General features: G+C 48.3%; 1 protein-coding gene across 6 annotated transcripts in view; it reads right to left on the bottom strand.

The window, feature by feature from the left end:
- Window positions 1-63: 63 nt before the first annotated feature.
- ARHGEF33 (Rho guanine nucleotide exchange factor 33) overlaps window positions 64-26,371 on the bottom strand; it is a 30,172-nt gene continuing 3,864 nt past the window's right edge. For 2 of the 6 annotated variants that reach the window (XM_083857066.1, XM_083857065.1), the window contains 15 exons: window positions 25,055-25,208; window positions 21,774-21,823; window positions 16,376-16,540; window positions 14,687-14,808; window positions 13,697-13,839; window positions 12,645-12,704; window positions 11,827-12,042; window positions 11,073-11,202; window positions 10,245-10,377; window positions 9,426-9,509; window positions 8,632-8,715; window positions 7,769-7,965; window positions 6,738-6,923; window positions 4,369-5,122; window positions 64-2,771 (listed from right to left, as the gene is read on the bottom strand). In XM_083857066.1, coding sequence (XP_083713192.1) covers window positions 2,634-2,771; window positions 4,369-5,122; window positions 6,738-6,923; window positions 7,769-7,965; window positions 8,632-8,715; window positions 9,426-9,509; window positions 10,245-10,377; window positions 11,073-11,202; window positions 11,827-12,042; window positions 12,645-12,704; window positions 13,697-13,839; window positions 14,687-14,808; window positions 16,376-16,540; window positions 21,774-21,823; window positions 25,055-25,076 — 2,484 coding nt within the window. In that variant the 5' untranslated portion in view covers window positions 25,077-25,208 and the 3' untranslated portion in view covers window positions 64-2,633. Of the gene's footprint in view, window positions 2,772-4,368; window positions 5,123-6,737; window positions 6,924-7,768; window positions 7,966-8,631; window positions 8,716-9,425; window positions 9,510-10,244; window positions 10,378-11,072; window positions 11,203-11,826; window positions 12,043-12,644; window positions 12,705-13,696; window positions 13,840-14,686; window positions 14,809-16,375; window positions 16,541-17,415; window positions 17,520-21,773; window positions 21,824-25,054; window positions 25,209-26,371 lie in introns of those variants that run through there. The other 4 variants (XM_083857067.1, XM_083857069.1, XM_083857070.1 and 1 more) reach the window with 4 other exon arrangements.

Raw genomic sequence — 26,371 nt, 5'->3', positions numbered from 1 at the left:
AAACACCTGTTACTTCTTTGAATGGATGCAACCTTCTGGCTGATTGAGTGCAAGAGGCGACAGTGTTATTTAAAGGCAATGTTTATTTGGAATAGGAAGAAAAATAATCCAGAGCACACATGTACACTAAAGATGGATTTGAAATGGATCCTGCAACAGGTTGTGCCTTTGTGGTGCTGAGCATCATTCATTCAGATTATTTACATTTGCAGATTCTGAGCAGGTACAAGGACATCTCAAGTGGTAAGTATAGGCCTGGAAGTAAGAACTCATAGAGAATCAGAAAGAAAGAACCATCAGTTCCAACTGTGCCTTAAATCACTAAAATAGAAGCTGAAATCCACATGCATTTTACAAGCAAGGGTCTGCCACTTTGGAAGGATTTCCTCACCCAGGAGATGTTAGCAGGTAGGTTTTTTTCCTTTGTCATGTTTCTGTCCTGGTATCTGCCTGGCAAATATGAAAAGCAGTTTTGTTTTGTGAAGGGTAAAAGTGTCATTACATACATGAGACCAAAACCACAAGAATCAGAGCCCTTGTCAGCATCAGTGCATTACAATGGACACTTGTCCATAATGAAACAGCTCTAGTTCCATGGACAAACAAACAGTTCTGTCTGTGGCTGATTCCTGTGCAGAACAAACAGCCTTTGCTGATGCTTCAGTTACAAGTATCTGGCTCTTCCTACTTAATTTCTATCCTGGCTCTGCACAGTCTGACTAAAAAAGCTGCCAAGTCCTAGGAACTGTCTTTGTGATTCAGTGGCTGGTCAGCATGGAGCAGTCCTGACTGGAAAGGGACAGGGAATTTGTAATTTTATGAGGATGTGAGGGAAAGGGAAGGAGATGGAAGAGGAGTTCTTTGCCAATAAAAGCCTTACATTAAAAAAAAAAAATCTTCCCAGAGTAGTTTCCAAAAGCTAGGAGAGGAAAGTATGGTACTGCTTTCCTTTGTGTAAGGAGGAGAAACGGATATTTGTTTCATTAAAATCTATGGGAGAGGGACCAGCTAAAACATTTTATTCTTTGGAGTTTTGCTTGGTCACGTTCTTGAAATGTTGGGAAAACCTTGATTGAGTTAAAGGATGGGTTTGGTCTCTCTGGATAGCCCTTTTCACACACAGCCCTTTGCCTCCAGCAGAGGAGGAAAAGCAAGTGGTAGATGCAGACTGGAGAGCTCTGAGCCCTGCATCTGCAGCAGGTTTGGCCACTGCATCCACAGACAGCTGCTCTGGGCTCCCCATCCTGCTGTCACAGCCAGGAGAGCCATGCAGCATGGTGGGTGCTCTTCTCTTGGCCCCAAAACCAGCCACCCAAGCTCCCAGTCTCACAGAATTCTCCCAAGGCATTGCTGTTGGCCCCATGGAGACAGTTCACAGCTTTTTAAGGTGAAGCTGTCCTTTAGACACACCAGTGTCTCAGGCTTGTCAAAACAAAGTGATAAAACCACAGTTTCTCTTTAAAACTGCCCTCAGAATGTCCCAGGTGCCACCAGAACTCAGCAGTGCTGCACTGGTAACAGCACTGTGCCAGTGGTGCTCTCACTGCTGGTGGTGACATGGGTATCACACAGAGCTTGTCTCAGTCTTCTGCAGGGATCAGATTATTGAGGGTTTCTTGTGTCGTATCTTGGCCTGTGTGTGGCCTCTTCGTCTGCCCTTGCACAAGGAGGAGGACTGTGACTCTGAACACAGTGCACCATCAACTTTCCTGTCCTAGTGCCTCAATTTTTGGCTGGAAGAACCTTTCCAAAGCTGCACTTGATGGAGCTCATGAGGGTATCAGGCCAAAGAGTTGGCAAAGTGTATTCCAGGTGTGCTACAGACCAGGAGCCAGGACACTGCTTGGCACTACCATTGATCCACACTGAGGAGAAGGTGGAGAAGAGTCTCTTGTGGCAGGCCCTGGGCCCAGCCTGCAGACAGGGGCCATTGTGAGAGCAGAAGCAGTGATTCCTACAGCAGGACACCATTCAGCATTCACAGAAAAGGTGAAATTGGATTTTGGAGAATGATGGAAGTCCAAAAGAAAGGATGTTGCTGATTAGGCAGTGCAATGCTCAGGTGCTTCAGCTGATGCCTCTTAGACCTTCTCAGACCACCTGGGTAATGCAAGCTGGCCTGCTGGAATGCATCTTTGATGGTGGTTTTTTTTTTTCTTTTTGGAAAGTAGAGGAAAGAAGGGAATTTCAGACTTCTGGCCAGGGTGCCAGGGCTGCAAAGGTAACCTTTCTGTTGTGGGTGAGCCCAAATAAGACCCTGCCTTGAGTCTGGAAGAGCAAAGATGTATGGCAAATCAAGCAGTTTTGCGGGATGAGGGGGAGGAGAAGATACTAGGGTTTGGCCAAAGCTTTCCAAAACTGAGGGAAGGTCAGTCAGGTAGGGATGAAAGCTAGCAAGTTCCTGTGCTTACGGACCTGCTGGTTGAGCTCCACTGCAACCCAAAGCCTGGCCCTGCCCTGTGCTAGAGAAGAGCAGGATGCATTTGTAAGGCAGTTGTGAGAGTCTCCTCTCCCCCACCCTCCACCCTGTGTGTCAGTCAGGGGGATCCTGGGGCCTTGCTGTCTGTCTCCACCCTGGGGGCCTGGGGAAGCACTGCAGTGCTTTGGCTGTGGCCTGCCTTTCCTGGGGCTGCTTATTTCTTTTTGAAGAGCTTGCGGAAGGAGCTGCGGAACCCCCCCTTGGGCTCGTGCCGCGGGTTGTGGTCGCTGAAGGATGTTTGCTCATTGTCATCCTTCTGGCAGAACCTGGTGTTGTCTTCTGCATGGAGCTCCTAAAAGGGAAAAGACAATTTAACCAGCATTTGCAACCTCACATTCTTGTTCCCTTCTCTCTCTTTCTATTTCTCTTTCTGCTAAGAGGGACCTGGTGGGTGAGGAGGTGCTGACAAGGCTGGGAAAAAACACTGGTGCCTCTGCAGAGAGGTTGTTGCTGTCTCTAAGGCTGAGGCAGTGATAGAGGAATAGAAGGATAAGCATTGTTAGAGGGAAGTGGAGCCTTTCTTGCTAAGCTTTTTGTTCAGGAGAAGCTCACTAGCTTCTTTTGCCAGTGAGGGAGCATGCCAGCTTGGACAATTGGAAGAACTTCCCACCCTCTCCTGTCTTCCCTAGGGCAGAGAGGCATCAGGCTTTGGAGCTGTGATAAGGTGGTAAAGACTCTTCTTCTGGCTCTGCTGCTGCGTGGTTTTTTATCTGTAGGGCAAAAGGCTTCATTAGCACACACACCTTGTGGTAAATGTGCCACTAAAAGATCTGTCCCTCTTTCAGGAGAGTGCCAAGTCTCAGCAAGACTCTGGACAAGCCCCTTTTCTCCAATTCTGCCCACCCCTGCCATGGTGGTTTCCTTTGCACTGTGGGGGAGAACGTGTCCTGCAGTTCTGGGCAAGCTCCTCATCTGCACCCTGCTGTGGGCCACAGTTCTGTGCAGGTGAGCCAAAGAGCTCCTATGCCCCTTCCTCTGGGGTGGCTCTGTCCCCATGGCTCTTCTCCCTCTGCCTCATCTCCCCTGTTAACCATCTACCACCTCCTTCACTCACTAAACTTTTTTTTTTTGCTTTGCTTTTGAAGTTTCCTTGCTGCCTTTTCAGTCAGGCTGTTGGGACCTACCTCCCATCATCATCTGCATCTACAGCCTCCTGTCTGAGCACCTCACAGCACCCTTGGCCTCTGCTTCCTTGGCTGTGACAGCCCGAAGCTGACTCTGAACAGTCACTACAAGCTACAGAACCATTGCTCCTGCAGGACCTGGTGTCCCTGAAGGGTTACAGTGCTCTTTGCCATGTCCCACCTGAGGGACACACTTGCTGGGCTCTGACTGTTCTTACGCAGACTTTAACATGGGTCTGCACAATCCAGTCAAGAAATACAGGTGAAACTAAACCTATGGAGCAGATCCCTGCTGGTGTAAATGGGCTGAGCTTGGCCAAGTCATGCTGGTTTACACTGGCATGAGTTACCCAGCACTTACCCAGCACTCCTCACAGCAGGTGGAAAGGCACCTGTTTAACTGGGTGCCAACCACAGCACTCATTTTGAACAGCTCTGTGTAAACTCTGTGACCTGCTCAGAACATTCACCTGGGGGGAAGCTCAGTGACAGGTGGAGACACACAAGAGGCTACCTTGTCTCAAGGGTGTTCTAGCTCAGCCAGCTGTGCACCTCAACCCCATGCTTGTCCCTGGGGAAGATGTGTGTGAAAACGAGCTGTCTTGTCCCTCCCTTGGGCATGTACATGCAGTTGAGGACTTGGAATGTGTGGGCTTGAAAGCTGATTTGGTGTGTTCTACTCTAACTGTATCTCAGATCCTTCTGCTGCTGCTGCACCACCAGGTGCCATATTTTTTTTTCCTCCTCCTATTTAAGCCTCCTTACTTCCAAAAAGCTCGGTTTTTCACCCGCTCCTCTCTGTGGGGGGAAGTAGCTCCTTTGGGAGCTTCGAGATGAGGCTGAGATCAAGTGGGGCTGAACATTCCTGTCCTGCTTCTGCTGCAGACGGCTCCCGCTGCTGCTCCGGGTGCTGTAGAGTCTGGTGCTCACGCCCTCGGCGCTCCGCGGCAGCTCCTTCAGGGACCTGCTCAGCTGCTTCCCTTTGCTGTGGAACATCTCACGCTTGTAGGTGCTGCTGCTCACGGGAGTGCAGCTCTTAGGCAGCGGCTGCAAGGCATGGTCTGTCCTCTCGGGTTCTGAGGTGAAGTTCACTGGCCTAAGGAAGCAAATATCCAGGCTGGACTCGGAAGAGGCCGGGGAGCAGTTCTCAAAGAGAGCGATGTTCTGGAAGGTGTCGTCCTCGTAGGGGCCTGGCATGGTGAAAACCTCCCCAGGATAGTCAAACTCTTCATAGCTCGGGGCAAAGTTCCTGGCATCCTGCAGCAGCTCCACAGAGGTCCTGATGGCTCTCTCCGTGTTCCCCACCGCGTCGGCCGGCGGTGCCTCGTACTCCATCTCAGGGATGGACTGCAAGGGGGCTGTCAGGGCCTTGAGCTCCTGCTCTGTCAGCTGAGAGGAGGCAAGGATGTTCTCTGGCCTCTCATGTTTCCTGCTCTCCATCTCCCAGTCGGGGGGCTTTACAGCCTGGATGTTCTCCATCACGGTGGGCTGGGGTTTCTTCATCTGTGGCATCAAATGCCTGAAAAATAAAAACCAAACCAAAACAAACAGACAGAAGTGTAATACTGAAGGATGACAGAGATAGCATGACAAATCCCCCCACCCCTTCACTCCCCCAGCCCTCTTGTGTTGATTTTATGGCTAAAAGGTACTCTCCTGTCTCAGAGAACAGTAACAGAGGCTGTCTCTTACAGAAATTGCCTGGCTGGTTAGGAGGACCAAATTTGGAGAGACACAACTGCTTATGCAGTCACCCAAAGGCTGACTTTTGTACCCTACAGCATGAAATGCAGAGAAACTGAGATGAGAGGCCAACTGCTCCATCTCTCTCCTGTTCATCTGCATTTTAGATTTTCACTTTCCTTCTCTCTCTGTAATGTAGGAGCTGTGCCTCACTTTCCTGTGGTCTGGTTGTCTTTTCAGGTGGACTGGGCTTCTCTCTTGGGTAAGGTGACCCTGTCCCTAAAATGTGTCAGGAGTACTTGGAGGGCTCCTACCCTCCTTGTGTTCCAGCTGAGTCTTCAGTTCAGGAAGAATGTGGGGGTGGAGGCCTGGAGCAACCTGTCTGTGAGAGGGAGATTGGCTTAGGCAGCCTGGGGAGAAGGAGGCTGAGGGCTGATCTGTGACACTGCTAGCAGAGAGGGACTGTGGGAGTATTGCAGCCAAATTCTTGTTGGTATCAAACCAGGTAAGAGAGCACAACGGCCACAAATTGCTGGCATAAGAATAAAGGTAAGTCTAGCATGCTTCATCATCTCATTTGGCACCTGTCAGGCTGGAAATGGCCAAAGGGGAACCATATGAGGAGCAGCTGAGGGCACTTGGTCTGTTCACCCTGGAGGAGACTGAGGGGAGACCTCATTGCAGTTACAACTTCCTGTGAGGGGAAGCGGAGGGGCAGGCACGGAGCTCTTCTCTCTGGTGACAGTGACAGGACCTGAGAGAGTGGTCTGGAGTTGTGTCATGGGAGGTTTAGGTTGGATATCAGGAAAAGGTTCTTTATCCAGAGGGTGTTTGGGCCCTGAGCAGGCTCCCCAGGGCAGTGGTCACAGCCCCAAGCCTGACAGAGTCCAAGAGGTGTTCCGACAATGCTCTCAGGCACACAGTGTGACTCAAGGATGGTTCTGTGCAGGGCCAGGAGTTGGACTCAATAATTCTTGGCCTTTCCAACTCAGAATGTTTTGTGATTCTGTGAAGATTTCCAGGTGCTACCAGTAGCCCTGTCTGTCTTGACTTAATCTTGTCTCTTTTTGAACCAATTTTGCACTTGTATTTTGTGATAGTGAACCACATCATTCAATTATATGCTGTGTGAAAAAGATGTTTTTTTTTTCCCCTGCTCTGAGACTCTGGACCTGTTTCCCAGCTCTTGTAACGTTGACAGTGAATAATGCAGAGTGTTACTATGCATAACACTGTCAGGCCTAAACAAATTCATGTCCTCCCTAGAACATTCCCTGCTTGTAAACCATACAGCAGGGGACAGCAGGATGGAGCCAGCCCCTCACCTCTCTATCCATATACAGGGAGTGGTTTTGGGAATGACAGCCTGTAGCTGCCTGGTGTCATTGATGTGGGTGAGGAGAGAGTTCTCAGCCTACTTTGACAGCTGCCTATGAGGACAACAGGCTTACGGGGTGGTTGTGCCAGAGGACGGTGCTGCTGGGAATGACTGGATGGCCTCTTCAGTGTGGATCCCACTGTCCCGCATTGATGCTGCACTGGGTGTTGGAGAAACCTCCTGGCTTGTGCACTGGGAGGTGAGACCTTTATACAGCTTCACCAGGGATGACCTGAGGGAGGAGAAATCCACCGTCGGGCTAAGAAATAAGGCAGGGAATGAGCACGAGTGTGGAGAATCACAGAAAACAGAACTGGGAGGGACCTCAATATTCCCATTCACCTGTGCCCACCCCAAGGAAGAGCCTGTTCCACCTAATCTGCTCCAGCCAGCAGGGCATCCTGCTTTCTGTGGTGACACCTCTCCTGATAGCAGTCCCTCCCCAAGAATCTGTTCCTTTACCACCCTCCATACTTGGAAGCTTTCTTTGATCTTGTCCTGCTCCTCAGGTTAATCATCACAATGAGCAAAGGCAACCAGATTCTGATTTTAGTAAAAAGCCTTGGTTTCAAGGAATTGTTCTGAACTGCAACTTGAGATTCTACATTCAGGGTCATTTCTGTCATAGCTCATCTCCAGCAGGTTATGGGAGGCTTTTGTTTCTCCCACCTCCTCCCCCAGTAAAATAAGATAATGCCATTCTTTTGGAGTCTCAGCCCACAAGGAAAACAGTCCTCAACCTCCTCAGGGCCTGGAGCTGCCAGAGTTAAATCCCCGTGTGTTTTCCCTCTGGGGAGTGACTTTGCCACCAGCTTAAGGAATCAAATGATCCCATGAAACATGTGGCTGCTATGTTTAGAAGGATTTAGAAGTGTTTTTTCTTTTGCTTTCAGAGTTAGGCAGAAGGGCCCACCCCAAAACTGACCTCAGTTTGGAGGGCAAATACCAGCAGTGATTCTTCTCCAGCATTCAGATGCAAAGGGATTTGTTTTATTTCAACAGAGCAATGTGCCTGTTGATCTTGCCTGGACCCAAACCCCCTGTTTGCCAGGCTTCCCCCACCCTTCCCGGGTGACAAAGAGAATGTGCTGATGTTGTGCTTACTTCTTCAGCTTTTTCCTCTTCTGTATCAGCAGGTCCTCGTTGCACTGGAAGAGGAGGCTGTAGTGCGAGATGAAAACCCGGAGGCGTTGCACACACACCAGCAGCAGGTAATAGTCAGGGTGCTCCTGCTCCGTGAACTTGAGGACATTCTGAGGCACAGAGGAGAGCAGGCTGTTTGGAGGCTGTGCTGCCCCTTTCTGGGGAGAAGGCACTATTGGAGCCGTGGGTTAGGGCTCTGGAGTGCTCCTGGCACTGCCCTGGGGGAGCTTTGCTGGGCACCATGAGTGTCTGAGGGACTTGGCTGGGGCCTGCCTCCCACTGGTCCAGTGCAAATGCACATGGAGCCACTGTAAATGTACTCACAGGATGTGTGAGTGAGGCACTGGTTGGCTTTAGCTTTGGGTCAATAAAGCAATGTTTTTATTTTCTAAGGCTTGCTTTCTGTATATTTGCCTTGTCCGAAATGCTTCAGTACAATTCAGGTAAGCCTTCTGTGAACCAGAACTCTTTTTATCAGCCATCTCTCTGTAGGACAGCTTGTTGGGTCCTAGGAACCCTCTCAGATGTGTCCCATCTCTGGCCTCCTGTTTTCCCAGACCACAGACAGCAGAGCCTTTGGCTTCCCAGGAGACAAAAGCTGTTTCTGTCAGATCAGTTGGAGAAACTGGCAAATATAAGCAAGCCTGATGTGAAAAAGATGAAACTTAACCTATTGTTAGCTGGCTTTCCCTTTCAAAGTTGGGGGTTTTTTCTTCAAAGAACCCACTGGGTTTGTTAGTACCTGTACAGGCCCAAATACCTGCTCTAAGTGTCACCTGATGTGATAAGAGTTCAATGACACAGTTCCCACCCTGGGGCCCTACCTGTAAATGAATAAGATATTCAGGGATTCGCTGGACTATATGAAAGAACAGAATGTAGAGATCAGACTTGATTTCTTCTTCTACCTGAAATAGATAAAATTACTTAAGAGTCTTTTCCACCCATAAAACACATCTCCTTCCAAATAGTTCTGTGGTTTAATGGGTGGTTATGCTGTAAGGGGTTACAACCTTCACAGGGGCACAGCAGCCATTTAGCCTAATTAAGTAGAGGGGCACGTTGGAAGTGCACTAGTTAAGTTTCAGTGAAACCTCAAGAAGACACTGTTATTCAGAAAGAAGTTCTAGTTTAGGCTCAAATTAATTGAACAAAAAGAGATTGACTTCTAAATTAAAATATCTTGGAAGCAAGCAAATGTGATGCACTAACTGCATTTTAAACTACCTTTATGTTTAACTTTCCAAGTTTAAACCCAGAATCCAGGGCCAGATAGCTGGAGCTGAAAGTGGAGACTCTTTTCTCTATAAAGGACTTTTTGGATTAATCCTCCATTTTCCAGGAGACAGTTCCTGGAAAAGGTCTGGATAGCAGGTGCATAGGCAAGCTTTTGAGAGGTGTAGTCAGAGACATTGTTTCATGGCATAGCAGAAAAGCAGCTTTGGTTTCAGACAGTGAGGTAAGGTGTTAAATCTGCCATTTGTAGGTGCCAGTTAGTGCAGCAACCTCCAGGAAACAGGAGAAGTGGATTGGCAGGAGAGTCATGGGTAGGCATAACAGGAAGAGTTCCTGGCCTGCCTGTTGCCATTACTGTCTGGGGAGCAGGCAGGAAGTTTACCTCCTTCAGGATCACCACGTGGATCAGAGAGATGCATTCTGGCAGGTCCCTCAGGTAAGCAACGTAGTAATCCAGAAAGTTATTCTTACAAAAGAGAAAGAGAAAAGGACAAACAAACTTAACAGAGATTTTTGGTCACAGAACTAGCCCAACTGTTGATTCCCCACCATCACTGCTGGAAGGTCAGCAGTGCAGCAGAGCTGCTCTTTCACTCCTTCAGGGCTTGGAACTTCTCAGAAAAGAGAGGCTCTTTCTTCTGTTTTATGAAATGTGTTTAGCTGTTGAGCACAGTGTGTAAAGCTGTACTGCAGGTGGGGAGGGATAGAGAGGCTGGGCAATAAGAAGCTCTTCTTATCCAAGACTCTTAAAATGTATAAAGTATCAGATGAGTTTTTACACATCCTTGCTGCTCACCAGGGCAACAGAAGTGGGTGCAACAAACTATGTGGGCTTCTGCCTGCCCAGCTGCTTGTCAGAACTGTGAGCAGGGTGTGTTGGGGAAGGGAGCATCAGAGCCCCTCTCTTTTCACACTCTCACTGGAAATGCAGCCATTCAAGCTGTCAAGGCTCACATGTGGCTCCTGCAAGCAGGTCTGGGTCTCATGTAGGTTATGGAGCTGTGCTGTGAGGCTGTTTGCCCACAGGTGGGATCCCTGAACAGCAAAGGGGGCTGCCATGCCCCAGGACTTGCTGAAAGGCCTGACCCTTCAGGCCACAGCTGCACAGCACAGCCTCTCTGTTTTAGGGTGTCTCAGTCCACCTGTGCCTCAGCAAAATGTTGTGAATCTCCAGATGGTTCAGGAGAGGGCTTTAACATACCTCATCATTTGTCAGCTTCAGGAAGATATCTCCCAGGATCCCTTGTCTTGGCCAGCTCAGGACTCTCTCCTGGAGAGCGTGCAGTAAATCCACGTGCTGCTGCACCAGGAACCGCAGAGAGTTGGGGAAAAAGCTGCCAGGAGACCAAAGCAGCCTGATCACACAGAGCAAAACCTCATCGCTGACAAGTGAGTACTGCTGAAGTGGGCATTCCTGAGTGCTCAGCATGTGTATCAGTGACTGCACCTATTATTATAGTGCAGGTGTTATTAACTCCTGTGGTTGGAATCCTGCCTGCATCAGGGGGTCCTGGTTTAGCTGGTGTGCACATGCAAGTACCCTCTCCAGCTGGCTATTCATAAAGTGTTTTGAAAACTCCTTAGGCTTTCCTTGCACTGCATTTGGTTGCTGATCAGAACTAGCAGCACTAAGAAGCCTCAGGCAATGCTGCTGTGGCTGATGATGCAGGACCATGGCCCTGAGCCATCCCACTGAGAGCCTGGAGGAGAGCTCCCCAGCCTTCTGTGTTGTCCCATTTGTCAGGCACTTTCATGAGACAACCCAGTGATGCAGAGCTGATCATAATGTGCTACTGCCTTTCTGCCACCCAGAATCAGAATGAAGATGGTGGGCAAGATGCAAGGGACAGGCAGGAACATCTTTCATGACTGCAAAAACCTCCCAGTGCCTCCAGTTTTCAACTGGAAATAAACTAAATGTTCAGAGATCTCTGTGTAGATGTAAGAAAAGTGTGTGAGGGGAAAATGCAGAAGTACTATTGGCTGAAGAAAACCCCCCCAAAGACAGAGAACACATGACATCAAATACCTTCTCTCTTTGGTGCTTCTTTTCACATCTGGCCCTTGCAGTGTGGCCTTGATCTTCAGGATTAGGGAAAGGTTGATGACATACTTCCTTTCTGACTCCAGCAGCTCCAGGGCGATGTTCTGCCTTTTGGCTTCCAGAAGATAATGGTTAAGTTTAAAAATAAGAAAATAATGACCTCAAGGATAGCTGCATGTTAGACTGGTGAAGTGACCATGAGAGGAGAAACTTGTTTAAAAGTGATACCAATGTATCTGCTTTTTGTGTGTTCTTTACCCAAAATGTTAAACCCCAGCCTGATGCTACAGCATGCTCCAGACATGACCAGAGCCTCAGTTTGCTAAGAAAGCTCCAAAGCAGAGGTGTTTCCTCCTATGAATACCAAATTTTTCTAAGAATAACAAAACAGGGGTGCAAAGGTAAAGCAACTCATATCAGAGCTTCCCATCCTGAGGAATCTCTGCAGAATGAGAAGTTGTATTTTTCACCCACTAAAGCAACTACACTGCTGCAATCCCATATGTATTCTGAACCTGACAGGTCTTGGAAAGGAGAAGGGCTGTCCTGGCTACAGAGTGGTTCTGGCAGCCACAGAGCCCAACAAATACAAAGGCCAGAGATCTTGGAGTGTGAGGCCCTGAGAGATTTCCCCCCCCAGCAGCAGAAACTGGCCTGTGTGTCTCCCTCCATGGATGCTGATCACCAGCCAGCTCACACCAGCTTTGAGCCTCTCTAGCCAGAGTTTTCTGTTCCTTACCAGCCAGAGAGGGTTCACATATTATGTTGTCTGCTGAGCTGTATCTGCTTTGGCCCATGTCTTTCCCTCTCTCTGGCTGCTCTTTGGAAATGTATTCATCTCCCCAGTCCTTGGTGTCCTTGGGCTGCTTCCATACTGTTGATGGCAGATGCATTTTCGACTGTCCCTCTGGTGCCAGGGAAGGCTTGAGGCTGTCATCTGTGTCTAGGGCTGCTCCTGCAATGACAGACAGGTCTATGGACTGACATCTCAGCATCTCTCTGACAGGTTATGCAGTTAAGCTGTGTTTCCATCCATCTGAAGCACTGGAAGGTGAATTTGGAGCATCATTTGTTCTTCACAAGGGCTGTAGCCTTGTAGAGTGAATTTACAAGGGAAGTACAGTTGGTGAGCTCTTCAGCAGAACAAGGTTTGCACTCTTCCAGCATTTATTTTCAAGCCAGTTAAGATCCAAAATTAGATCTATTTTAGAGAAGAAGCACCACCATCTCTTCCCAAGTGGGAGAAGTGGTGCTCTCACTATTCTTTGTCACATCAGGAAGCTTCAATTCTTCCTTTCTGCAAAAGCACTTAGAATCTAAGTAAGCAACAGCAGAAAGGCTTTCTCTGCCAAATCCTTGGCACTGACCATCAGAGACACTTCAGGGACACAGGTTTGCCCTCATCTCTCAACTACAAGTAGGAAAATGGAGGTACATGGCAGAGTGAAAGACATCCCTGTGAAATGCCTTCCCTGAAAGCATTTCCTCAGTGCAGTAAAGCAAATACTCTAATTGAATCATTGTCCTGCTGTCTTTGGATGTTTGATATTTTCTTACCTGGGCCTGCTATGACTTTCACACCTCCTTCTGCCATGGGCATGATCCTGGTGTCAGACACTGTTGAAGAACAAAGGGAACATTAGCAACAGAAGGCAACTGTAGACTTGTTTCTTCCTGCCAAGCCCTGTCAGTAGGGTTAAATCCTCTGGTTTTTCACAGTTTTGCTATGAAAACACCTCTTTTAGACTCTCCAGTAAGGAGGATCTTTACTGCTGTGCTCTTGTCCCAGTCTGTGTTTCAGTGGCACTTGCAGGCAGACACTGCGGGGTTCCTGCTGTGCTCAGTGCTGTGAGACTGCAGAGGAACCTGGGCAGCCTTGGCTTCCCTTGGCATGTTGGGTGGAAAATACTCCACATAGAACAAAGAGAATGGAAACCTGGCACAGGGACAGGGCTGCCATTCTGAGTGGAAAGGAGCTCATTAAAGAGCAGAGGAATGAGACTGGAAAGAAAGGAGCAGTGGGTGAGAAAGGTGGCTGTGCAAGAGGGATGTGAAGGAGGGGGCTAGCACACCACCTCAGAGCATGGGGCAGAGGAGGGCCACAGCTGGCAGGTTCTGAGCAAAGCAGAGTAGAAAACAGCACATGGTTTTTATCTAATCTCTGCCTTTGTTGAAATTTTAAAAGAATATGTTTTTATTATCTTTTTATCTGAACAGCAAGAGAGTGATAGACCAGGTTAGAGCCCCAAACTTAATTATAGAATGAAAGGCTCTGGTCCATCACCTTTTCTTTGATTCCAACTTCCAAGTGTTTGGCAGTTGACAGTGTTTTCCTCATCAAGGTGTGGTCCTCCTTCCTGTGCCCTGCTCCCTCACACAGAAACAAACCCAGGCTTTTTATCAAGAGCCTCCATTTGGTTCTGTATCTGTGCCACTGGCACTACAGGAATGAAGATCCAGCCTGCATCCCTCTCCTTGGAGGAGGCAAGAAACAGCTGTTGGGACAGTGTTCCCAAAGTAAATAGTTCCTGAACCCAGGTTACCCCAGGGATCTTTTTCTGATTTTTTTTCCTGAGGAAGGCACTGCATTTGCCTGTTCTGTTCCTTACCTTTTTCATAAGTCACATTGTGTAAAAGACTGGTGAAATCTTCATTAATCAGCACAGGCTCTGGGAGGTTGATGGATCGAAATGGGCTGCCCTGGAGAGGTGTTGGCACTGTCTGTGAGCTGTGGTCATCCTTCTGTGCTCTTCTGCACAAACACAAAGAACAAGGTGGTTGGAAAGTCTGAATGCTACAGGTGAAGCTCCTACACTACATTTGTGGCCAACACTGGCAGAAATAGAGCAACTCTAGCAGAGACAGGAAAGGAGCTGACTTTGATGGAATTGGCAGTTCATGAATGGAACTGGAATGTTCTGGAAATAACTTCCAGTGGCTATAGGAAAAGGTTATTTCAGATCTATTCTTTTGCAGAGCATATTTCATCTAATTAAATAGCTTAATTAGCTGAGGGGCTAGCCTAGATTTGCCTATCAAGGCAGCTATATAGACTCATGACCAAAACTCTGTTTTCAGAAGGAGGCTAATTAGGACCAAGCTGGACAACCATCTGCCTCATCACAGCATCAGTGTGGCCCAGCAGTGTGCAAAAATTCTCTGACTCTGCTCAGAGGAGAAAAGGCTGGTGACAGGAAAGCAGAGCATGGCTGCACCATCAGGAGCCCACTGAGTCCTGCAAGGTTGGACGGGGAAATTGCAATGTGTGCAATGTCTGGATAGTGGAGGCTTCTGCCTTTCAACAGCCTCAGCATGTCTTTAGTGTGTGTCTGTTCCACCAGGCCCTAGTCCTCCAGGGAGCAGCTGGGGATTGTTTTGCTGTTGGAATCACAGTGAGGTGTTAGGATTTTTCTTCTGTCTTTGCTCTGTGGGGTGTGTGTCTAAAATCCTGGGGTGAACTGAAGCATTTCTCATCATAAACAGAGTTGATACACATGTCCAGCCAGGCAAAAAATTAAGAAATTATGCTCTACAGAAAGGAACAAAATGGACAGCACTGCTAATTAGCATTTTCAGCAGCCTTAAGTTTGGGCCCTTACTTAGCTTTCATTTTCCGTGATTCTCGACGCTTCTCTTGCTGCAGCTGCTCGATTTTCTGTTGCATTTCCTCCTGTTTGGCACTGATTTCTTCAATCATTGACTTTGCATCGCTGAGCTCCTCCTGAGGAACAGGCAAAAAAAGCACAGCATTGGCAGGGTGCCCATCAACCTCAGGTGGCACAGCTCTGCATGCTGGCTGGTGTGCACCAAAGGCACTTCAGGGTGCTGTGGGGAGTGGCTCTGTGATCAGACACTTCCTTTGCAAGTCCAGGATGTGTCACACGAGCCAGGCACAACGTGGTGATCCTTAATTCTACAGGCACCTCACCCAAGCCAGTTTGTGGTGCCACATGATGAAGGTACTAGTGGGAGATGAGACTCAGGGCTTCATCTACTATCAGCTGAAAGCACTGGGAGGATTCCTGCTCTGAATGGCATTTGAGAGCACATTTCCCTCTTCACTTTTCCAGAATGTGCATTCACAGGTTTCACTTGGTTCAGATCCCAGTGTGAGCACTCCCATGTGTAAGCTTTTGCCAATCAGGCCGTGGATCTGCCCTTTTAGCCTGGTTTCCTAAGGAAATGACACCCTCCATATCCTCCCTCAGTCAGTTTCAGCCAAGCTTTACTCAGATGTAGAGCTCTGATGCCTGAAGTTCCTGCAGGTTTCATGAATGTGAGCAGCAGGATTGAGGAGAAATACTCAAGAGTTTCATGTAAACCAAAGGATTTTCCCCAAGCAAGGAGGTGGCTGCACTGGGAGCTCGGTGTTTGAATAACCAACATGGGCATGAGGCAGAGGGAGATCAGCCTTTGCCCCTTCTGTTCCTTGCATAATTCTTTGTATGTGCATTTTAAATCCCCTTTTCCCCTATGACAATGTCCTGGGTAACCCTGTGTCTGGTTGCTCTGAGATCTCACCCACATGCCTTTGCCCTTTTTGTTGTCTCCCTTGCTTGTCTGGCACCAAGGGCTCCTTTTGCCTGGTGCCATCTGTCTCCCTGTCACAGGGTTAGTAATGGCCTTTTGCAATAAGCAGCCCTCTTTAACTTCACAAGGTATTATTGACTCAGCAAAACCCCATGGGGAAAATTTGCAATAAAAACAATAAAAGAGTTCCTCTGCCTGCCTCGTCATTTACTTTCTGCATGGAGACAGACAGTGGCTGGTCAAAAGTGTACATCAAGCCTTCTTGCTAGGCTGTGTCTCCAGCCCTTTGTCTTTATCCTCTTGGGCCAGATCAAACCAGGCAGCACTTCCTTCCAGCCATGTGGAAATGCCACTTCAAAAGGCTTTAGGGTTTTGTGTTAATTTGCTACTCCCCAGTGGTTTTTGGTTCCTGCAGGAAATGCAGGAGACCTGATCCAGGGAGAGATGTAGGCCAGTGGCCCAGCAGTAGCCTGTGAACAGCCATAAACCCATGGCATGTGCAGCCCAGAGCAAAGGTGCTGGTGCCCAGGTAACTCTCAGCACTCTCATGGCCAGACAAGAAGGGTAAATAGGTCAGAGCATGGGTTACTTTTGAGTTGGAGCAGTCAGGGGAGACCCAAAGCCAAAGGAAGTACCCCAGTGTATCCAAAACAATTGCCTGCTCCTTTTCCTTGCAAACAGGAAATATTGATGAAGGCAAATGCTTCCCTCTGCAACACAAGGAATGTGTGCAGCCTCCCCACAGGTCACACTCCTACCTTGAACGTGTTGAGGGAATTCTTCATCTCAGCCACCTTCTCTTCCATGGCACAGCGGCAGCTCTTGACCTTCTCCTCCAGGGCATACTCTCCATGCTGGATCCGTGACAGCTCCTGCATTGCTTCTGTGAAACCTGCCTTCAGCTCAGAGGCCAGTGCCTGCAACTACAGCAACCACACACACGGTGGCTTCAGTCCCTCCTCCCAGGCTCAGGTGTTTGTGTTCCCGAGGGTCACAAAGGCTGGGTGGAACCCGTCCTGTAAGGTGCTGTCCTCTTTCTGCTCCTCCTTTCATTGCTGGGAAATATGGGGAGAGGTTTGGCCCCTGCTGCAGCCTCAGTACAGAGTAGGAGGTGTTTGTCTTGGGCAATCAATGTGCCCCATTTTTAGACTTTTTCTTAAAACTTTTTTGAGTTTTTCCAGGCTCCCTGGCAGTTTGCAGCCTGTCAGCCTGTAATAGGAGAGGACAGCCTGAAACTTGCCAAGAAGGTTCTGCTGCAGTAACAGCAGCCAGATTAATAATCTCCAAAGCAGCTGAGCAATCAAGAATATGTCTGCTTTTGAGCAAGTCCTCCTCCCACATGTGCTCGTGGGGCTGGTGCTCTCCCCACACATGTCTAACCTCTCACTCTCCAAGGGCTGTGGAGAAGCTCTGTCCTTTGCCACAGGCCCTTTCCACGGAAGGAGGCAGCTCTGATGTGTGCTGGGGAGGGAACAGGAGGTTTTCCCCTGGCATACAGTGACACTGTGCCTACTTTCTCTATTTTCTGTCCCTAGAGGCCCTGGTGCTGCTGGAAGAGCTCACCACCTAAGCTGGAGGCAGCCAGTGATAGCTGGGTGAAGCAGGAGATGGACTGGGCCAAGCCAGGCTGGCAGAGCAAGCAGACAAGGCAGGTGGAGGTGGGCAGTGAGGGGGGTCAGCAGCTGGCAGGGGGCTGAGCAGGGAGTGCCCCTGCACTGCCCCCAGCACTGTGAGCGAGGCCTGCACAAAGCCCACAGCGAGGTCGCGGCCCAAGGCGCTTCGGCACAGAGGATTTTACCTTTACCACAGAAATTCGGCCTAACATCAGGTTATAAACTGAGTCCACAACGGGAGCACTGGTGGTAAGCGGAGAGCCACCCCGGGAGCTCAGGCGCTTGGGTCCTGCAAATGGAGCAGAGATGGCTTCCGATACCTCGGAGCAATGGCACCAGCTCCTCTGCTCAGCACTGGCCGTGTCTGCACAGAGGGAGTCTGCCATCGTCCCCCTCCTACCCCAGAGTCACCCACAGCCCCGTTCTGGCCTGCCTGCACACACACTGCCAGCCTGCCTGGGCACGAGGAGGGCACTGACAGCAGCCACAGGCACTGCGACAGTGCAGAGGGGAGCAGGAGGCTGAGGACATCGTCCCTCAGGATGACGACCCTGAGTCCCCAAGGCAGCTGGAGCTCCAGACTCCTTGGCTCAACCCTCTCCCCCAACCCTCCTGGCCACAGTGTCACCCTGTGAGCTGTGAATGTAGCCTGAAGGGTTACAGGGGCTGCTTGGGGCAGACAGTGACCACACTGCTTCTGATATCTCAACATCATCAGACACCTAACTTATGTGCCTGGAGAAGGGGGAGGGAGGGTTATAAAGTACTGTGACTGTGGAAAATGTTCATATTCCCATCCCTGCTCACAGGTGCTTGACACACTTCCCCCTGGAGCTGATGTGGCCAAGGCACAGTCTGTGTGCCAGCCTGCATCACACACTGCCCTCCAAGTGAAAAGGGCTCATTTGCTAGATGTGTCCCTTCCAACTGGAATATGCTATTCTTTTCTAACCTATGCTATCCATTTTAGAGATCTGCTTCAGGATGGAGATATCACAGCCCCAAGTCTTGCTAGCAGTGAAGCAGTCCAGGAGCTGGCCCTGGAGGTAACATGGTATGGGGAGAATAAGCCAAAAATGAAATGTTTCTGCCCACAGGCCTGGCCATCTCCTCCTCAGATGCTTCCAGAAAGGGGGTAAACTACACAGATTCTTTGGATGGTATAGGGATGGGAATCATTGCTGATCTTGAGGTTTCACAGTAAGAAACTGCAAGGCATCAGCAAAAATGGACCACTGCAGAGACTTTGGTGTCCATGTGCACTGAAACACTCTATGAAAGCAGAGGTCAGCCAGCAAAAGGAAAGATTTGGATTAGGGGCTGGACAAAATATCCTCTGCTGCATTTAAGAGCAGACACTGACCTGTTATTTTGGGATTCACTGTTGGCCAATTTCTGCTTTTTGTGGTGACAGTGCTAGCTTAGTTTCTTTGTGTCCATCTCAGTGCTCCAGAGCCCAGCCTGAATCTGTCCTGCCCCCTATATCTTCCTCAGCCCCATGCAGCTTGCAGTGGCTGTTTTAGACTCTGAAATGCACCCTTGTGTTGCTGCTTGAGGGATGAATGCAGCCAGAAACACCAACCAGCCCCAGAGCTTGTATGATGGAACAAGAAGTGCTGAAACCCTGGGCAGGTCAGGGTTAGCATAGAGAGGAAATACATTCTTGTTGCATTGGATGCAGAGTTGATCCAAAATCAAGTGAAGTGGCACAGGAACAGCATGTTATCTTTAAACTCTTGCCAAGCATGGTGTAGCTATGGATTTTAGCTTTGAGCTCATTTCTAAAACCAAGCTGTAGAAAACCATCCTTTAAATCCCATAAGCTGTTAGATGAAAACCATTGAAGTATCAGGCCCTGCCCATGTCTTGCCCAAGTGACAGGAATGGCCTATGCCTACATGACCAGGGAGGTACTTCACAGGTTTGTGACCCTCTGCAAAGTCAACTCTGTGTTTGTAAAGTTTCTAAGTGTAACACATACCAAAAAAGACAAATTTTGTAATACAGCAATAGTTAAACTGTAATGTGTTGCCCTGGCTCATTTATTCATGGGAGTAAATTTAACATGGGAGATGGAATTTAACACTTAAGTTGTGGAATTTAAGAAACAATAACTTAAATTGAACTAATGCCTAAAGGATAAATTAATCTGCACAGTCATAGGGAGTCCTTCAAACCTGTCCAAGAACTGTTCAAAAGAAGCATTTAGGCATCTAAATAATTTAGCACCAGGTACAGATTTCAGCACCCATCTGCCTTTGGAGTGTGGCCCTCAAACCTGACAAAGCAAAGCAGTGAGACATCCAGTGCCATGTGTCTGTAGTAGTTTATGTCTTTCTTGGCCCCCATGACTCCTGTTTCACCTGCTGCCCTGTTATTTTTCAGCTCTGTGTGGAAAAACCATGCTGTTCACAAAGGGTGCACAGGACTGATGCTGCTTCCTGGATTCGAGGCAGCAAAACTGCAGAGTCTCCCCCCTGTGTCTTGGTGAGTGCCAGCAATTTGAGATATTTGTAAAAGATAACGACTGTCCTTGCAGCCCAAAGCTTTGTTCAGGCTTTGAGGCAGCCCAGGGATGATGGCTGTGGACAGCAGATGGGGATGGTTTATGGAAGGAGGGAGTGGGATGGAAAGAGGGCAGCAGAGCCCTGGTGAGCTGGGTCACTGTCCTGGCTCCCATTAAAAGGATGAGAGGGAGCCCTTGGCTCTCTGAGTAGCTGTGTCCCCACAGGTTTTCCCCCTAAGTCCTTCCTAAGTCTGTACACTAGAACAGGACCTGCTGTCTGGGACCTTGAGCCTGTCCAAACCAATAGAAAACAGGCTCATGATAAAGAAATACAGCACAGAACAATTCTGCTATTATAAATATATCCTTGAAAAGAGCAAAACCTTCTGTGGCCATGAAGGGATACTGTCTGTGGTGCTTCCCCCAGCTTATCTACTGCCCACCACTTTGCACATCCTTTGGGGCTGGTCTGAAGAAGTAAATAGACATTGTGTCTCTCAAAAGAGGGCTGCCTGAGGACACTGCTTGAAACCAATCTGGCACAAGGTCCAGCATTTGACACAAGCCCTGGATCTGATTTTTCTGAGTTGCATGATGCATACTTTTACCAGGAAACAAGTAATTTTTAGAACAGCTACCAGCTCCTGTACTGAGGGGCAGCACTCCTACAGCCAAGCATTAGGAAGGCTTGCAGTGCCTCACAGCAGGAAAGCAGCAGAGCTGCAGTGATTTACTGTGGTAAAGAAGCTGGTCCTAGGAGTATATCCAGCATGTATATTCCTAGGCAAGGATGGTAGGGATGCAGTCAGAGCAGCAGAGTAAGGACAGAAGAGAACAATGAAGGTACTTAAAGGGTCATCAGCCCTTGTTCCAATCTGTGCAGTCCTTTTGGGTAACTGCATTGTTTGATGAAGCAGAAGGGAAGAGCCAGCTGGTGACTGACGTTTAGGGATTCATGAAGGTACACACATGTCAGCTGCAAAGCAACATATGTGTGTGGTTTTTCCAGCACATGGTCCCACGAGCATGTTGGATCCAGTGTGCTGGGCCCCTGGAGCTGTGTGGATGGGGAAAGAGGATGAGATGACAGAAGTGCTGGATAGCTCATGAGAAGCTCTGCCTTCTCCACTTGCCATGGTGCACTTCCAAGAAATTAGGGACATCAGTGTTGCAATGGTGACAAAAGGAGGTCTCAAATAGTCTGGATTTCCACCTCAGGGGTATGTTTCCTCTCTCAGATTATGGTTCCATATTGAACCAGACCAGGGATTAAAGTGCTTATAACTCTGTCACATTTCCTGCAGACTGGAAATGCATAGGAAACATCACTCTGGAAAGGCTGAAACTGCATTTTACAGGACAGATACTCCCTGGGCTGTGGCAACAGACAGCCTTAGAGCATCTGTGGTGTCCAATTGCAGCAAAAATGTTAGCCCAAAGACAGGGCACAGAGCTCAGGAGGAACTGATCACCAGGGTTTCCCAGCTTCTGGCTGGGAGGCCAGAACAAGACATGCAAAAAGACTCGACACTGGCTGCTCTGGATTATCAGGCAAGAGCACCCCATGGTCTGAGGAGCTGGGAGGCTGCCAGGATAACCCAAAGCCCCACAGAAGACTTGGCCCCTGCTGCTTAAGACACCCCATGTCAGTCAACCAGATCCTTGCTCCTGGGACTGTTCATCAGGTTTGCTGAAAGCTCATCAAAGCTCAGTCATGAAATCTCCCCCCAGCCCGGTGAATTGATGAATTGACATTCTCTAATTGGTGCTAATGATGTCAGTTGCTTAATTAGCTGAGCTCACAAATTACTTGTCTAAATACAACTGTTATGAGCAGAGACATTTTACTGAAAGGTGTTTTAAGATGAGGCCCAAGATATGTGATATTTATTCATGCAGTGTGCACATTTTGGTTGCCATGTTCCTTGTAAATGCCTACATTTTTCCTTCAACCTAATTTAGCTTTTTAACTACTGTTTATATATTAGCAACTCTTTAAAGCCTTGGAGTTATTTAGGGCGTTTTGCTCATCTTTACCTGGGAAATCTGTGTTGCAGGGGTACTCACAGGCACACTTTCAGTCCCTCCTGTGGGAATAAAGAACTTCAGTCAATTAAAATGACTTATAATGGCTGCTATAAATAACTGGAGCAGAAGGTTTGAAATCCCTCTTGAGGAACAAATCAGTTTTAAAGGACTCGAGTCTCACTTTAGGAGGTCTGAATACCATATAGTTTGTAAAATAAACTGCAATTATAAAATAGGAATGACTCACCTAAATTCTGATGTTAAATTCACTGTTAAATTTGCTCTCCTGTGTCTGGCCAGGGTTGATCCATGAAAGGAAATGAGAAAGCTTCTGTGTTCAAATAGGACAGAAATGCTCCCTGTGAAGTTTAGTTCTGTGTACCAGCCTTAGGTAACAGGGTTTTTTGTCCTAAAGCATTACTGATCTGTTTCTCTACTGAAACAGTCAATTTTATCCTCTACTATTTCTCTACATATTTCTATTATCTCCACAAAAGGCAAAATACCTTCTCTGTATATTTTAAGTGATATTTTGTCACAATGCAGTCCAAGCAGTAACCTCCCAAAATTACACCTTTTCATTGGTTTCCTCATCCAGAGGGTTTGTGGTATGGTGATCCCACTTGATCTTGTACAACTTCACATTGCTGAAACAGACTTAACTGATGGAGGAGATTCTATCTATTTTGCAGAAGCATTTTGGACACTGCAGAGACATTATCTCTAGGCACTAATCCTCAAATCAGGGAATCATTTGAGTTGGAAGGGACCTTTTTAAGGTCATGTAGTCCAAGGTCTTGTGCAGAAACGTTCAGCTGGCCAGCAGAAATCACAGCTGGCTGTGCTGCTATTGCACTTTGAGGCAATTGCAGTCCCATGGCCCTCCATCAGGCTCCCTGGCTGGATGTCACTCCCAGAAAACACCCTGCTGCTCTGTTCCTCATCTGGATTGCTCCCCTTGGGAATGCCGCTTCACGAGCTGGCTTTTCTCTTGCCTCCAAGGACTTGCCTCACTCATCTCTGCTGTTGAATTACAGACCATGCCCAGCTCCAGAGGAGGCCAAGCTCCTTCTTTCCATGCTGGCTGCAGATGCTTGGTGCTTTTCCAACCTGGGCCTTTCAGAGCACAGAAATTCAGTCCTGCAGAGGCTGGAAATGCACACAGGGCAGACTCTGCACAGTCAGCCAGAGGAAATTGAAGCCTGGAACTCAGAGCTATACAAGGCATAGCTCCATTCTGATTTCGTTACCCCTGAGGGGGAATGTGGGTTACCAGCAAGGACATCTATGAAATGGCCCTGTTCTGGTCTCTAGGATTTGTCCTGATTCAGAGGAGCCTGAACTAATTCCCCAATGACTTGCAGAAGAGAGAGGCAGAGAGCTGTGTGCTCCTCTCTGCCCATGTGCCATTTCCTGCCTATGCTAGTGGCTCTCAGCTGTGGGGATGAGTGCCTGGGTCAGACAATGACCCTCTGGGGAATATCCTCTTATGCTTCCTCCCAGGGAAAACAAGAAGCAGCAGGCTGTTTGGGAGAAGTAACTGTGACTCCAAACTGCCAGTTGTTTGGGGTCAGAACTCATCAGCCAGCCTGCACCAAGTCCTAAATTTCAACTTTTAGATTACAGGTTGTTTTCATCTTCAGCTTTGGCCTTTCTGGTTCTTTTTTTTCCAGATTTTCTCTGCAACCACATGAATTAGGAACCAACCTTTGGCCTGAAGCTTTATCATGATGCCTGGAGCTGAGGCTGTGACTCTCCTGCATCACAGAAACTGAGGCCCATGCCTGTCCTGTTGGCCTCTTGCTGTGGGATAGTAAGGACTACCTCAAAGAGAGCAAGAGGACATGCTTCTGAACTAATACTACAACACAAACCAGGTGCTAGGAGGACAAGGAGATGCTGTTTTTACAACATGGGTGAGTGCATTGAATGCTGAACTCTGAGGACTGGAGGTGTCAGGTAGAAGCACAGCACAGCAGGGAAGAGCCTTCTTAAACTTTCTTTGGGTGTTTTTCATTCTGATACATAACACAGAGGGCCTGACCCATGTCCTGCAGAAATCTGTAGGGATCTTTCATGTAGATTTGATTGTGGATCTGTCTGTAATGTCCTTGGATATACCAAAAGTGAGGAACTGCTCCTGAGCAAGACTGGAACTGGGGAGAGGATCACTGCTGCTGTGACTTTACCTCCCACCTTTGCCATGAGCACTCTCTGAATATACCCAGTCAAAACCCAGATAATTTCTATAAAGTCACTGCAAAGAGCTGAAGCAGAGGAGGCTCCTCACAGTCTCACTGTGGGAAACAAGGGACTTTGTGGTTATCTCCCAATTTCTGCAGTGTTTCTGCAGCCCATGAGGGCATACCAATTAATTGGAAAAAATCCCGGAGTTAATTTCCTTTTCAGCCTGCTGTAGTGTAAGGGCCTAGGTACACAGACCTAATTTCATCAAATTAGAATAATGATAATAATAATAATGATGATAGAGGAATTAACTTTCCTGTTAACTATGCCATGAATACTGGCACCACCAAGAATCTTTTAAGAGGGAAAGAGGTGGTCCAGTCTCTCTCCTGAGCTGACAGCTGTGGACACTCCTAGAGTTGCTCCCCCTGCTCATAGTTCCAAGAGTTCCTCACCATATGGACACAGTGCCTCTGAGGTGGCAAGGCAAAGCACAATGGAAGGGGTTTGGGGTGGAAAGCAAGTACTGCATTCCTCTGAAAGAAGTCAGTAACCACTAAAAACCTGGATTTGAGCTTTGCAGACTTTCTAGGATGCAGCCAACCTTAGCAAGGACTGATTGCATGCAAGAAATGTGGCCTGGATATGGTGCTTGCAAGATTGGGATTGGTGCAGATATCTGGGTTGTGGCACTGATACAAACAAGAACCCCTCTCTACAAAGCACATAGGGGAGAAAAGCAGATCCTCATCACAGCACCCTCATGTAAAACACAGCTTTGGACAGTCAGAAGTCTCTCTACATCCTACGGCAGAAGTGGGGCACGAGGCAAGAAAAGGAATGACTTTCCACATTGGACATTACATATGCCACAGGAGTATTTTCCAGAAAGGAGAGGGAAGTGGTTCTAAAATAAGAGATAAAAACATCAACTCCTGGATATTTCTAAGAAACTGAAAGTACTGAGCATTTGCCCACAGCTGCCATGGCTGAGAGGTGCTCTCAGGGGCCTGGCTGGTGGCCAGCAATCAGGTCCTATCAGAGCACATTTCTCTCTTGCTGTCTTTCATACAGGCAAGAAGTGAAAGAAGAGGATGCTTTACCTTCGTGTTTGTTTGTGTCCATGGCTGCTATGGGGTGTGGTCCTCGCAGGGACTCCTGTCCTCACTCTGGAGGGTTCTGGCTGGTCACTGGGAACATCCCATGGCTTAGAGCTGCCCACATGTGAGCCCTGGGGTGGGTCAGCTGATCTGAACCCTGAGTGCAGAAAGATGCAGAAAGGGTTTATGGAGCAGAGCTGCTCGAAGTTCAGACAACAGAGAAAGGAGGAGGGATTGGAGAGAGAATGAAGCATCATGTTGATCTGTTTGCATTCATAATGCCTTCAGAAAGTGGATGCTGGTACAAACACTTCCCTCCCAGCCCAAGGCCATTTGTGCTTCTGTGGACAGGTGACCAAAAGGTTCTATGTAATCCCACAGAGACTGTTTTCTCAGCAGGATACTTCCTGTAGGAACTGAATCAAAGTATCTCTAGTTAGAACAGCACATGAACATCTTGCACGGGTGTCCTGCATTAAAGAGCCACCTTTTTGCTATGCAACCAGTCACCCAAAATGTGCTTCAGCCCTGTGTTTGGGACACAGAAACACTGCCTTCAGAGTGCTGCTGCACAATTCTGCCAGCACTTTAGGAGGCACTTGTACTGCTTTACCTGCTTTCTGTGTCCATTGCCTCTCTGCCTGGGAGACACAGGAGTGCTGTGGGGCATGTGGATGTGCAGAGGTGTGGCCTCTGTGGGAACCAGGGACATGATGTTGTGCCCATGCCAATCCTGTGGTAAAGCACCTCATCACTCACCTCGTGTTGGGATTAGGACCCTGATGTCTGATTAATGACATGGGCAGAGACATAGAAAAATGGATTGTACCAGCTCACACTTCTCTTATCAACATGAGCCCTGCCCCACATCCACACTTCCTCTTCCTAAGGTTTGATTCAAGTCTGCTTTTTGTCCAGCCTTACTAGGAAATCAGATATGATTTAGGACTCTAGAATAACCTCCTAATTGTGGCACAGAGCTCTGCTGGCAGAGCTCTGCCAAGGTGCTTCAGAGAAGTCTGGGGTGCTGTGTTCAGGGAATTAGGCACAGAGAAAGGCATTAAATAGATGGGAGAACTGAAAAATATGCAAGAGTCCTGTGTGGCTACTGGAATCAGAGCAGAAGCAGGTGCTTCTGGTGCAGTCAGCAGTGTAGCTTTGGGGCCCACACACTAAACCTGAGAGCTTCTGAGTGTGGAATTCCCAGGAGAGGAGGGTGGTGGCACTATCAGTGCCACAGAATCCCTAGCTGGCCTCTTGCTGGAGGGGATGGTGTAGACTGAAAGGCTTCCAGCACAGCGCTGGAGAGACTTGGGGTTA

Source organism: Zosterops lateralis (genome assembly GCF_965231275.1).
Source record: "Zosterops lateralis genome assembly, chromosome: 3".
Taxonomy (NCBI): domain Eukaryota; kingdom Metazoa; phylum Chordata; class Aves; order Passeriformes; family Zosteropidae; genus Zosterops; species Zosterops lateralis.
Note: the sequence above shows the minus strand (reverse complement) of the source record. Positions and strands in the feature narration are given on the sequence as shown.